Raw genomic sequence first — 13,665 nt, forward strand, 5'->3', positions numbered from 1 at the left:
GAATTTCTGCCACCTAGACATACATTTACTTTATCCACTAATTTGGGGGATAAAGCATCTGTCAACGGGGTTGATAAAAATGGATGTTTTTAAAAAAATAAATAAAGATTGGAATTTTAAAATTTAATTGGATTTTTATTTAAATGGATATTTTAAAAATAAAAAACATAGTCAAAGATATCATCATGAATATTAATCATAATTATATTCTATGAGCATGTTAACAGCAGTATATGGGGATGAGAGATAACAGACCTGATCAGTCCTATTCTGCAGGTGGTGTACATGCAGTGTGCTCACGCGTGCACACACACACACACACTCACTCAAGTCCTTGCTCCCCACTCCCCCTCAAAAATGCAAAGACAAAGAAAATCAATGAATGAATAGAGGATGGGGGGTGAGAGATGGAGTAGATCTGAGCAAGGAGGAGGAGTCTGGATATAAATGCACAGGATGGGGAGGGGCAGGGAATAGAAAGTGAAACCAAAAGTGAATAAGAACACATTAAGTCAGTCCTGAGGAAATTTTTCTGAGTGTATCTTACATTGTAGAAGGGAAATACCTAACATGGCAGCAGGCCGTAAAGAGACCTGATACGGGAATATTTTAATGAAATTCCTGGACCTATAGGTAAGACAGGCACGCATGAACAATTGAAAACCTGCAACAACAAAATGCAAGGCCTGGTTGCCCGAATAAAGCAGCATTATGAGAAGTGTGTACCTATTATAGTGTGTACCTACCTTCTAAATATGAAACCTACATCTATCTCTAAATATGTATTAAGGTTATACTAGACAACAAGAATGTACTTTTAGAGAAAAAGATGATTAAACAGAATCTTCCTGACTAGTAATTTAAATCGTGATAGAAATCATTAAAATTGTGTCCTCCTATGAAGTGATTTAAATCATGAGTCATTTAAATAAGATCAACCCTGTCTATCAAGGCATCTCCTCACGAATAAATGACTAGTTCTTCCCCCGCATAAAGTGAGGCCAAAAGATCAAGCAATGGGAGAGGCAGCAGTGGCTGTGCCACAGTACTACACAGAGCACAAATGAGCACAGGATGCAATCAAAGGAATACAGTATCTACTCAGCCCAGGCGTGACCCATGGTGATGAGATTGTCTCTTCTTCAGACTCAGGTATGTATATCTGCCGCCTTAAAGGTAAAGTGTGCCCTCAAGTCGATTTTGACTCCTGGCGACCACAGAGCCCTGTGGTTTTCTTTGGTAGAATACAGGAGGGGTTGACCATTGCCTCCTCCCGTGCAGTATGAGATGATGCCTTTCAGCATCTTCCTATATTGCTGCTGCCCAATATAGGTGTTTCCCATAGTCTGGGAAACATACCAGCAGGGATTCGAACCGGCAGCCTCTGGCTTGCCAGTCAAGTCATTTCCCCCCTGCACCACAGGGGACAGTTTTTATGCACCTGTTCTGCACAAGTCCATGAGACCTGGCTTCCCTCCCCCATTGTTACGTACTCAAGAGTTCTCCTCCTTGCTTGGAAGCTTCTTTCTGTCTGAATGGCTTCCCTCTAGCAACTTTGATGAGGAATGAGAGGAACATAATAGAAGATTAAAGAATTACTAGTAAATAAAAACTTTAATTCTTCAAGCAACGATGCATGTTCCTGGCTGCTACTGCCTCCCTCAAATACATCTGATTTGTGTGTGAAGAAGCAAAAGAATTTCCCAGCCCAACCTTCTGTCCCATGTGTGGCTTTGCTTCCAATGTACTGCAGTATTTCTTGCTCACAGGAGGTAAAATTATGGCCTCTCGCCCTTCTGAAGGACAGGTGAAATGTCCTGGGTCCCACAGCCTACCACTGCTGATGGAGTCCGAGCTCCCAGGGCTAGTTTGTCTCACAATTAAGTCACTCCCTCCTTTCCGGGGCTCTGTGGTTTCACTGCACCGCCTCTTCCAGTAGTTGAGCTCCTCCCGATCAGCCTCCTGACAGCGACGGAGAACAGCCATCGAACGCCTGGTCTTCTCTACCATTTCCATGATGCAATTCAATGCCTGTGGAAGCGGGGGAGGAGTGTAAATGGGGGGGGGGGAAGACATTTGAAGATGCAGTCATAAACAGCTTCCCTGAACAGAAACTCAGAGCCAAATGACACTATCATCAAAACAACATGGGGTAGATTTTGCTAGATGGAGTCAATTCAAACTGCATGGGTAACAACTCAGTGCTCCCCTCTGAAAAAAATCCCAGCACTAAGGTGTTTGAGTGTCATTTGGTAACATTCTTAATGCTTTAACTCCCTTATATCTCTATTGTTTTTTGTTGTTGTTGTTGAGGATGGATGATATTGTGGCTTGGGTTTTATATATATTCTAGCCGACCCCACACAGAGCATCTGTGCGCTCTTTGGGGCCGGCAGTTACCTCTCCCCCCCCCCTTCTGCCCCAGTCTCCACTTCCAGGCCCAGCCGCCTCTGCTCCCCACCGCCACTTCTGCCCCCCCTTTCTCCCCCCCACTGGGCCATGCCTCCATGGCTGGGCTGGGCCCGCCGCTGCCTCTGTGGCCAGGCCTGCTGCTGCCGTGGCAAACAGTCCTCCTGGGTGAGCCTCAGTCAATCAGGCCAATCCACTGCCCAGCCAATCAGCTGGGCGCTGGGACGCACATTCAAAGGCAGACCAAGGAGAATTATTTTATACAAGCCGACCCCTGCACAGAGCATCTGTGCACTCTTTGGGGCCGGCTACCTCTCTCTTCACCGCCCCAGTCTCTGGCCGGGCCAAGTTCTGCAGCTCGGCCCGCCGCCGCCTCGCCTCCGCGGCTGGGCCAGACCCGCCGCCTCTCCTCCCCACCCCAGTCTCCGGCGGCATGCCGCCATGGGCGGGCCCACCGCCGGGCTGAGAGCCACCACCACCGCCACTGAGAGCCGCCGCCGCCATCTGTGGTGCCTGCCAACCCCCACCCCAGTATTGGGGCCCGCCGCGCTGCCGCCTCCTCACCCCTCAGCCTGTCCTCCCTGTCGCTGCCAGGCCGGCCCGCCAGCGGCCATGGCCACCGCCGTTCTCCTGGGTGCGCCTTACCCAATCAGGCGCCCCCGCAGCCCAGCCAATCAGCTGGGCTGCTGGGACGCACGTTCGAAATGCACACCCAGGAGAATTTTATTTTGATAGATAGATAGATAGATAGATAGATAGATAGATAGATAGATATAGATATAGATATAGATATAGATATAGATATAAACAAACTAGGAAGTCAAGAAAAAGAACTCTAGCTTAGCCTTCTCCCTAACATGCTATTTTTCTACGGGGTTGAGAAAAAAACAAAACAAAAACAGGGGAACACTGAAACATTCAGTCGATCACTTGAAGAGGTGCAGTCCAGCAAAAGCTGCTTTGTGAAAGTGATCATGAAGTTTGCCTCTCAATGGTGTGCTTCAAGACAGCTTCAAATTGTGTAGCAAAACATATCAGCTTCAGAGAAGACAGGATACATATTTTTCCTACACAAATATCTTATATAGAACAGGGGTTCTCAAACTTGGGCATCCAGATACCGTTGGACTTCAACTCCCATAATACCCAGGCACAACTGGCAATTACAGCTGGGTGCTTTCCAGATTATCCGCTCAACATCAGTAAAATGCTTTGGCGTGGGCAGAGCACATTGAAACCATAAATAAAGGCAGTTGTGTAAAGCCACCAGAAGGGGGCATAGTCTTGCGAAAATGCCACAACGGGGAAATACAGCTATTTATCTGTGCCACACATGCAATGTTATAGGACTATCGCGCAGCAATAAAATCCGAAGTAGGGCATCGGAAATGTGAACGGCACCTTGCTGTCAGTGCAGGGACTGCAGAATCACAACACGGGAAGTACGGAAGCACACATTGCAGATCCATAGTTACACTATTGTAAGGGTTAATCTGGAAAGCACCCTGGGGATTATGGGAGTTTATTTTATTTATCTGCTTTCTATACCACCTTTCATTAAAATAATCCCAAAGTGGTTGACAAAGTAATTAAAATAATGCACAATTAAAATACAAAAAAACCCACACAGATATTAAATATAAAAACAATATGTCTCTATTTAAAAGCTTAAAAACCTATATAAATCAGTAACATACAAAGCACAAAGCAGCAAAAACTGTACTCTCATATTAAAGCCTGGGTGAAGAGCCATGAGTTGAAGTCCAACATCTGGGGACTCAAGTTTGAGAACCCCTGATATAGCAAACGTCATATGTGAAGTGGGTCTGTTGATTTCAATGGGGCGCAATGCTTTTCTTTCTCTGGGTAGAATTATTGCATGGAAATAAGTTGCAGAATACATGCTGGGACATTTCATTGGCATGTGTTTTAAGATCAAGATATAAGTAAGTGATGCAAAAAACATCATTGACTTCTATCAGTTACTTTCTGTTTGTGCAAGGTACAGAATAAAGAGTATAATATATGGGACAAAGCTATCTAAAAATGGACACTGTCAGGTTTAAAATCTGACCACTCTGAATAATGTGAAATGCAGTTTAACTCAGTGTAATTTTTTTTAAAAACACATGGCAATTTTGCTGGTATTGTTTTGCCCTACCATAGCCATTTCATGTTCCCTTACTCGGTCTTGTGGTAGCAAGCATGACTTGTTCCCTTAGCTAAGCAGGGTCCACCCTGGTTGCATATGAATGGGGGACTTCATGTGTGAGCACTGTAAGATAATCCTCTTAGGGGATGGAGCCACTCTGGGAAGAGCAGAAGGTTTCAAGTTCCCTCCCTGGCTTCTACAAAATAGGGCTGAGAGAGATTCCTGCCTGCAACCTTGGAGAAGCCACTGCCAGTCTGTGAAGACAATTCTGAGCTAGAAAGACCAAAGGTCTGACTCAGTATATGGCAGCTTCCTATGTTCCTATCTAGTCTATTATATTAATTCTGATAGACATGCCTCTGTGAGGATGTGTCCCGGCAACCCAGCGGATTGGCTGGGCAGCGGAGGCGCCGGATAGGCTGGGCAGCTGTTGGCTGCGTAGGGAAGTAGCCGCTTGAGGAGGAAAGGAAAGGAAGGAAAGCGGGCAAGCAGAGAGGAGAACTGAACAGACTGGGGCAGAAGGGAGGAGGGAAGCTGCAGGGAGAGAAAGCAGCGGAGCCTGGCCGGGCAGAGACACAGAAACGGCTGGCTGCTTCAGAAGATGCTCGCTAGAGGGAGGGCCATGCAGGAAGGAGCCAGCTGAATGCTTGGCCACCTGACACTAGGGACTCAAGTAAGGAGAAGGCGGAAACGGCCAGAGAGGAAAACACAAGCAGCCTAGAAAGCGGCGGGGTGGGGGGGAAGCACGAATGAGAGAGAGAAAATGAGAGAGAAAGAGGGGGAAACGGAGGAGGGAGCAAGCTGGGGCAGAAGGCTTGGCGGGGAGGGGACTGGGGCAGAAGGCTGGGGGGAGAGGGGACTGGGGCTAAATGCTGGGGGGAGGGGACTGGGGCAGAAGATGGGGGGAGTGTACTGCGGAGGCAAGTGGCGGGCTGCGGAGCTGGTACTTGGCCCAGCGGCGGGCCTGCCAGGCGGCGGGCCCGGCCCGACCACGGGCCAGGCGGCAGCAGGCCCGTCCCGTCCACAGAAGCCAGGCGGCAGGCCATGGAGGCTAGAAAGCAGTGGTGGGCCCGGCTCGCCCGTGGAGGCAAGGTGCCCATGGGAGGCTGGGGCAGGAGGGAACCGGGCGGCGAAACTTCCCTGTTCGCTGCCCAGGAGGAGAAGCAGTGCGAGCGGGGCCCTTTTCGGCCACCCGCCACCTGGTAAGGCCTGTGGCAGCAGAGGTAAAGAACTCAGTGAGGGGAGGGGGAGGGCAAGAGAGAGTGGGGGAGGAGGGAGCGCAGGAGAGAGTGGGGCAGGAGGGGGAAGGAGGGCAGGAGAGAGTGGGGCAGGAGGGGGGGAAGCCAGCCCCAAAGAGCGCACAGATGCTCTCTGAGGGTCGGCTAGTATGTTTTGAATTCACATTAGTTAGTATTTTGAAGAATTATTCCAGGTGATTTTTTAAAAAACTGAATATCTGGGAATTCTAACATCACAGGTTGATCCAAAAAAGCATAAGAGCAGCAAAGGTTACACATGCATTGCTACACCTATGAGCAATGTCCACAAGGGTTATACAGGTATTGATCCACTCCTGGGTGCAATGTTTGCCTTCATGCACCAAGATCCATTAGCAAAAGGCTGTTTCTGCCTGTTTCTGTTTGCTGAATCAGGCATGCACACAGTGCTTTCCAGCCATTTAAAAATCAATAGTGTAGCACTGGGGACTTGGAGGACTGGTTTGAGCTTGCAGTTTTTTACCCAATATCACTATTCAGAAGCAAGCCATTTTCAAAGAGATTGCTGGGCAAAACCTTGCCCATTTCAGCTCTTGGGACTCACTTCCCTTGCAACTCATGCCAAGTGCCAGAGTGAAATCACACTCTCTGTAGGGAAGAGAAATGCAAACTTAGTAGGGAGCCTGCCAGAAGCACTTTGCCTGCTGAAATCCTGGCTGAATCCTACGGCTGTTACCAGATTCTTTAAAAGCAAATTATACAAGGTGATATAGAACGTGTCCATTTTTCAAAGTTTTTCTTGGGCATGTGGGGGGGGGGGGTGGACGGCAAACTGCGTGCAAAGAACCACTGATGAAGTGTCTTATTCCCAGTCAGACCATTGGTCCTTCTAGCCTTGTATTGCCTATTCTGATTGCAGAAACTCTCCAGGGTCTCACACAAAGTTCTTTCTTCAGCCCTTGAATCCTGAGTTTAAATGGCAGAAAATGAGCCTGAGATCTTGTGCATGCAAAGCATGTGTTCTACTTCTGAGCTACAGCCCCTTTCATGCTAGATGGTCAGACATGCATCTCTTTTAGGAAGCATAGGAACATAGGAAGCTGCCATATGCTGAGTCAGACCATTAGTCTATCTTGCTCAGTATTATCTTCATAGACTGGCAGCGGCTTCTCCAAGGTTGCAGGCAGGAATCTCTCTCAGCCCTATCTTGGAGAAGCCAGAGAGGGGACTTGAAACCTTCTGCTCTTCCCAGAGCAGCTTCATCCCCTGAGGGGAATCTCTTACAGTGCTCACACTTCTAGTCTCCCTTTCATATGCAACCAGGAAGGACCCTGCTTAGCTAAGGGGTCAAGTCATGCTTGCTACCACAAGACCAGCTCTCTTGCTATATGTTCATACATTGTCAGTATTGATCTGATCGTGTGGGGGTGCATAATGGGCTCTCAACACAGAAAGGCCTTTTTTAGCTGTACCCTTTTCATGCCAGTTCCTTACGTGATCCAGATGCTTCCATTCATCGGCCCATTCTCTCTCTGTTAAGCGATGGTCCACAAGCTCATCCTGATATCCTCCATTTAACCCTGTCACACATGGTGAGAAAAATGCTATGTTCAGACAAGAGTCTCGTGAAAGTCTGATGCAATACGAAAAAGGGTGTGTGTGTGTGTGTGTGTGTGTGTGTGTGTGTGTGTGTGTGTGTGTAAGTAAATGTTATTACTTGATAAACATATACTGGACTTTAGTGTGTTAAAAGGGTAGAAAATCCATGAGGCAGCTTTGCATGCATGCATGCTTCATTTTGAAGCTGATTATTATTTTATTATTTATTTGATTTCTATACAGCTGAGCTTCTGGCTGCCACCAGCAGTGAGATAGATCACCTCAGTGGGAAGGGAGAGAGGGAGGATGGGAAAGGGAGGAGGTACACGGGCTATTGTGAGATCAAGAGGCAGCCTCCCAGGAAACAGGAAGCAGCCTTGCAGGGTGTGGGGAATCCACAGGGTTGTTTAAGGATGGTAGCACCAAAGACGCTGTGGCTAGGCATGGCAAGGCTGATGACCTTGACTCTCAGTGAGGAGCCAAATTAAGGTGATGGCCCATCCTAGGAAGAGGATAAGGGTGCTTACAAACCCTTCTCCTACACACAAAGGCATGGGAACTGGGGTGATATGAGACACTCTGGGCGTGTCATTGTGATATATTCCTATTCAGTGTAAGCCGCTTTGGAAAGTTAGTTTGAAAAGCAAGGCATCAATCGCTTAAGTCAATACAGACTTGGGGTAACATGGCATCCTACTCAGCCTTCATCCCGAAGTGGCAGGTTCTGGCTTTTATAGCTAAGGGGATCCCTTTGAAAACACATGGGCGGTGTCTGAGTGTTGCTGAGGAGTGACGCTTCCTTACCTATGCTGTGTCTTTCCCGCAATTCCCTATGCTCCAGCATCTTGCTCGGGTCTCTGTACAGGTGGGATGTTGCAATGTCCTCCAGGGTGTAATGCTGGAGCGGGGGTGGCGTGGGGTGGAATTGCCCGGCTGGATTGATGAGGGGCAGCATGAGAGCTGGACTGTGTCGGGGCGCTGGGCTGATGGTGCACACCCTCTTGGCAGGAGGCTCCGGTGGGAGCGGGTCTCTCTCAAAGCTGTTTTCTTCCCTCCTGTAAGCAAGACAAGGAAGGAGAGCTCCCATTAGCAGTACGAAAGCAAATCCAGGAAGGCACCTGCATTAGCCTACCCCACTGAGAGGAGCACAGGCATTGTTCAAGCAGGGCAACAAGGAGCATTAGATGGAAAAGATCAGATGAACTCACTGAAAGGAGAGTAGAGCCAAACTAGACGCAACTTTAAACACAGTCATCTGGCCTGGATCAGGACAGAGGAACACAGGAAGCTGCCATGCACTGAACCAGACCACCAGTCCACCTAGCTAAGCATTGTCTACACCAGGCCTGCTCATCTTAGGCCACCCCAATTGTTTTTGAACTACGTCCCATAATCCCCAACCACAGTGGCCACTCGCCAGAGATTATGGGAGTTGTAGGCCAACATCTGCAGGAGGGACAAAGTTGAGCAGCCCTGGTCTGCCCTGACTGCCAGTGGCTTGCCAAGGTTTCGGGCAGGAGCCCATTCCAGCCCTACCTGGAGATGCCGAGGAGTGAACCAGGAGCCTTCTGCATGCAAGCAGGTGTTTTGCCACTGAGCTACAGCCCCATCCCCTAAGGGGAATATCTTACAGCAGACAGTGCTCACATGGAGTCAGCCACCCAAATGCAAACCAGGGCAGACCTTGCTTCGAACAATTGACGCTTGCTACCGCAAGACCAACTCTCCTCCCCAATGATGGGGATAAAGGATTAAGTCTCTCCCCACCCCCCAGCTGCTATTGACCAAAATCAAAAACCACACAAAAAGCCAAGCCACATCTATTTTGGCCCAAGCAGAGAGCAGATTGGCACATCCAGGTGGCACACTGACCCAAAGCGTGATAGCTCCAGCCCACCCAGCACTTCCTTTTCTAGTGCCTTTTAAATAGCTGCTCATGGCTCCAGTAAGGGTCTAGGCAAGCCCTAGATTCTAGATGAAACAGATATACTCAGTAATCGGCAACTCTTCCACAGACTTTGCATATACATTCAAACCGCCTTAGGGCAACTGTGCAATGTTGAATGGAGCTCTTTCAATTCAGCCACTGCCAGCCAATTGCAAGTCTCCTGCTCCTTTCGACAATTCCACTTTTTCTCCCTTGCTGTCCCATTTACATGGAACTCCTGCCCTTAACGTGTACTGTATGTGGTGCAGGGGCATAGGGACCACTGAGGGAGGGAGGACGGCCGTCCCTCAGCTGCCATGGTCAGAGTGTGTGTGCCAAGGAACCCCGTTGCCCTCTGCCAGGGCACCCCCTTGCCCCCTCCCGCACCCAGCCAGCAAACATAGTGCTCGCCAGCAGGGAGCACGAGGGCACCTCTCTCCTTTTCAGCTGTTCTTTCACTGAAACACTGGGTGGGGTGGGGAGGAAAGCCCAGCCAGCCAGCGCTTCAGTGCAACGCTGACTGGGGAGGATAGGTCTGAACGGACCCTCTTCTAGGCAGTGGCCACACCCCCTGCATCTGACATCAGACACAGGGGGCGTGGCCAGTACCGGCGATGGAGCCAGTGGAATCGCTGACTGCGGAAGCTCCGCAGGGGCCAACTGGCCCCATCCCTGGTACTGGCCACGCCCCCTGTGTCTGATATCAGATGTAGGGGGCGTGGCTTTGGGCATGCACGCTTTGTGTGCACACTTGACAGTTACAGGGGGCCGGGGAGCTGCCAGGAGGACTATGTCCTCTGGCCACCCAAGTGCTCCCTACGCCTTTGATGTGGTGCTACCTCTCCCCCCTCCTACAAGCAATGTGTTTCCAAGGGCTTCTAGAGTGCGAGCATACGACTTAAAGTACTGGTACTCTTGTGCAAAAGCCCCCGCAGCACAGAAAGATCCAGACTGACCACTGCAGATGTGGGCCAACACTAATAAAAAATTTCACAAACAACATCTTATGCTTTCTGGAAATATTTTACATGTCGGAGTAGCTTCCGAAATTCTTTCCTTCCAAATATCTCCCCAGACCTTTAGGTTCTGAATTACCAGATTTTGTTTGCAGAGCAACACTGCTGAGAAGTCAGCCACATGATTCTGTTTTTGATGCTGCCCATTGCTGCAGATGTGCAGCTTGCTGAGCTTACAGTTCACTTCCCCCCTCGACTGTTTACAGGTTACCAGTGTGCAGGAGCAGCTCTATGCACTGATTAAAACAATGTGCAAAAAGGAATTTCGCTGCAACTACACAAGCACATCAAGATCGCCTTGTTGCTTTGGGATTCAAAATCACTGCACAGATGTGTGCATGCATACTGGTCATCTATAAAGGGCGGGGGGTGGGGGGGGAGATGTGAGCTGAAAACAGTGCATGGGCCATAAATGTGAGAAATTCTCCAAGTTAAACTAGAAGACAGGTGGGGTGGAACATGGGGCAGAGCTAGCCCACAGAGCCACTGGAAGGAATGGAGGATGTCTGCTAACCCTTGTGGCAGAGATATGTGAGAAGGAAGTGTGGCACAGGCAAGTCACAAGCTCCCAGTAAGTGTCGGGAGGGGCTACCTACCCTGCAAGAAGACACGGAACAAGCTTCCATGAGAAGGCCTAAGGCCTGCCACAGATTGCTGTGCTCCAGTCATTGTCATGGTTACCTGTCGGGGCTCTGCCTCTTCCCGTTCCCGTTGACTTCCATCAAGAGCTCAGAGGAGTCTGCTGGGGATGCAGTGTTCGTATTCAACAGGATGTGCTCATGCTGGGCCAGGTATTGGGAAGGGGTTTGCTTGGCTGCCCGAGCGCAATGCAGCAGCTCCCTCTGCAGAAGTGGAAGGTTGGCCTGCAAAAACATAGGAACATAGGAAGCTGCCTTATACCAAATCAGACCATTGGTCTATCTAGCTCAGTACTGTCTACACAGACTGGCAGCGGCTTTTCCAAGGTTGTAGGCAGAAATCTCTCTCAGCCCTACCCTGGAGATGCTGCCAGGGAGGGAACTTGGAACCATCTGCTCTTCGCAGAGCGGCTCCATCCCCTGAGGGGGATATCTTACAGTGCTCAGACATCAAGTCTCCCTTTTATATGCAACCAGGGTGGACCCTGCTTAGCTAAGGGGACAAGTCATGCTTGCTACCACAAGACCAGCTCTCCTCTCTCAAAAAGCATGGGTGCCATTTTGATTCAGAAATGGCGGGGGATCCTATTGCTGCTGTCCATCTGATGATCCACAGCAGCAGCCTTTGTCAAAGCAGGAGTTCTCTTATGACAGAGACTCCACCCCACACCAAGGATTAAAAGAACAGGAGCCTCCTGAGGAGCAATGAGTCAACATTAATTGGAACCAGCTGATAGAGCCCACCCTTGTCCTAGGCTGAATCTGCTGTGATGCAAACAGGACTGCAGCTCCGGGCATACCATGTCTGGGAAGCAGGGGGTGCACTCTTCTGCAGGTCTACCGCAATATACAGAGGACCCCCCAGAGTGAACAGATAGCTAGGGGAGCAGGGGCCTGGTGTTCAATCTTGTCAGGTCCTCTGGAGACAGGAAATCTGCTTGGCTCCTACTCCTGCTTTCCTTCACAGCAGTTGGGGGAGAATGTATTTCTCCACCCCAAAACAGTATCTAAGATCTAGCTAAATGAGCAGAGAGACACCTTTTAAAGTGGTGATTCTCTTATATTTAGCAGGGGGAGAGCAACTGGCCCTATCCAACCCCAGCACAGCATCCCTCTAGTGGCTGTTGCTGGTATCTGTTTTATGTTTCTTTTTAGATTGTGAGCCCTTTGGGGACAGGGGACCATCTTATGTATTATTTATTTTTCTATGTAAACCACTTGGTTGAAGGGCAGTCTATAAATATTAGTAGTAGTAGTAGTAGCAGCAGCAGCAGCAGCAGCAGCTGTGGTCCCACATTAGAAACTAGCTGGATCAATAGACAAAGGAAAGGAGAGCCTATGTTGCAAAGTCCCCTACAAGAGCAGTGTTCCCTGTAACAGGGATTTCCAGATGTTGTTGACTACAACCTTCATTATCTCCAGCTGCAGTGGCCTTTGGCTGAGGATTATGGGAGTTGTACTCAATGAAATCTGGGAATCCCTGATACAGGGAACACAGTACAGTAGGCACACCAGGCTAAATAAGTACTGGGGGGGGGGGGGAGATTAGCCTCCCAACATTGTGATCAATCTAAATAGAGAAGCTGTGACTCTTACATGAGCTGAAATACTGCAGGAAAGAAGAAAGTATAGCAATCTACCTACTGGTCCAAGGGTTCTTGAGCTTTCCTTCACAAGGAAGGCTTGTCTTCATACTTTCAAAACCTCCCTAAAACGTCAGAGTCTTAAAGATAAAAGCCAAGCATAGCCCAAACCTAGATTTGCCACTCTTAAGAGGGTTGGGGGTGGGGTGGGGTTGTTTTGGTAAAATCGAGTTCTCAGTACCCAGGTGGGCACCTTGACCCTCCACTGCTGTTGCACATTATTCTCTCAGCCTACTTAAAAGGCTCCACAACTCCTAATCTTATGGAACAAAAAATTATGCCTTCATATTAGAGCACTGGAAAGAATGATCTTCCAGGCCAGACTGCAGGTCTTGAATATTTTTCATGTCCTCTGCAGCAGATGACTGTTCTGCTCCACAAAATTTTGGGTCAGAAAATGTTCAAGTGCCCTAAACCTACTATGTCTTTATTTAGCATGTTTATTTTGCTTATATTTAACAAACAAACAGCAACAACAAAAAAGGATGCCATATTAATTTTACATGCTGTATACTTGTAAAAGGTTTTTCCAATACCCCAAAGTGTTTTAATTGAAATATATGGTTGGGGGAAACCCCATTCAGAGCATCACACTGAAGCTCTGTTCATATGATCCAAACAAATCATGATTTGTTGGATCATGAACAAGAAAGGAATGAGCTCCCAAACTCCATGATATCTCTTCACCTCCAGCACAAAGTTGTGTTGGCAAAATCCTTGTTAGTTAAACCACAGCTCATGTGTTCTCTGAATGAGGGAGCCAGGGCTTAACTGTGCTTACAAACCAGAGAATTAAGACAATTTTAGGCTCAACCCTAATATCGGGGAAAATGTTTCAGCTCATAATGAAGTAAACCTGAAGGAGGATATGTATCAAGTACTAGGATATAGTTTTGCATATATCCTATGTTTTGCATAGAATATATGCAAAACATGTGCACTGTGATTCAGACATTAATGACTGCATTTATTCTAATAGATCTCTTTCTTTCCTGTGCTAAACAGATTTCAGGAAAAAGCTGGAAGAGTGTTTATACACTGAGTGTGGAAAAATGTGGAGGAGA

The 13,665-nt window shown here is 48.4% G+C and overlaps 1 protein-coding gene across 5 annotated transcripts in view; it reads right to left on the reverse strand.

The window, feature by feature from the left end:
• Positions 1-13,665, reverse strand: part of CBFA2T2 (CBFA2/RUNX1 partner transcriptional co-repressor 2) — a 126,652-nt gene that overhangs the window by 10,782 nt on the left and 102,205 nt on the right. For all 5 annotated transcript variants that reach the window (XM_053246043.1, XM_053246045.1, XM_053246044.1 and 2 more), the window contains exons 5-8: positions 11,002-11,183; positions 8,182-8,432; positions 7,273-7,358; positions 1,836-2,031 (exon numbers count right to left, since the gene is read on the reverse strand). In XM_053246043.1, coding sequence (XP_053102018.1) covers positions 1,836-2,031; positions 7,273-7,358; positions 8,182-8,432; positions 11,002-11,183 — 715 coding nt within the window. The remainder of the gene's footprint in view (positions 1-1,835; positions 2,032-7,272; positions 7,359-8,181; positions 8,433-11,001; positions 11,184-13,665) is intronic.

The sequence above is a fragment of the Hemicordylus capensis genome, chromosome 4, assembly GCF_027244095.1.
Source record: "Hemicordylus capensis ecotype Gifberg chromosome 4, rHemCap1.1.pri, whole genome shotgun sequence".
Taxonomy (NCBI): Eukaryota; Metazoa; Chordata; class Lepidosauria; order Squamata; family Cordylidae; genus Hemicordylus; species Hemicordylus capensis.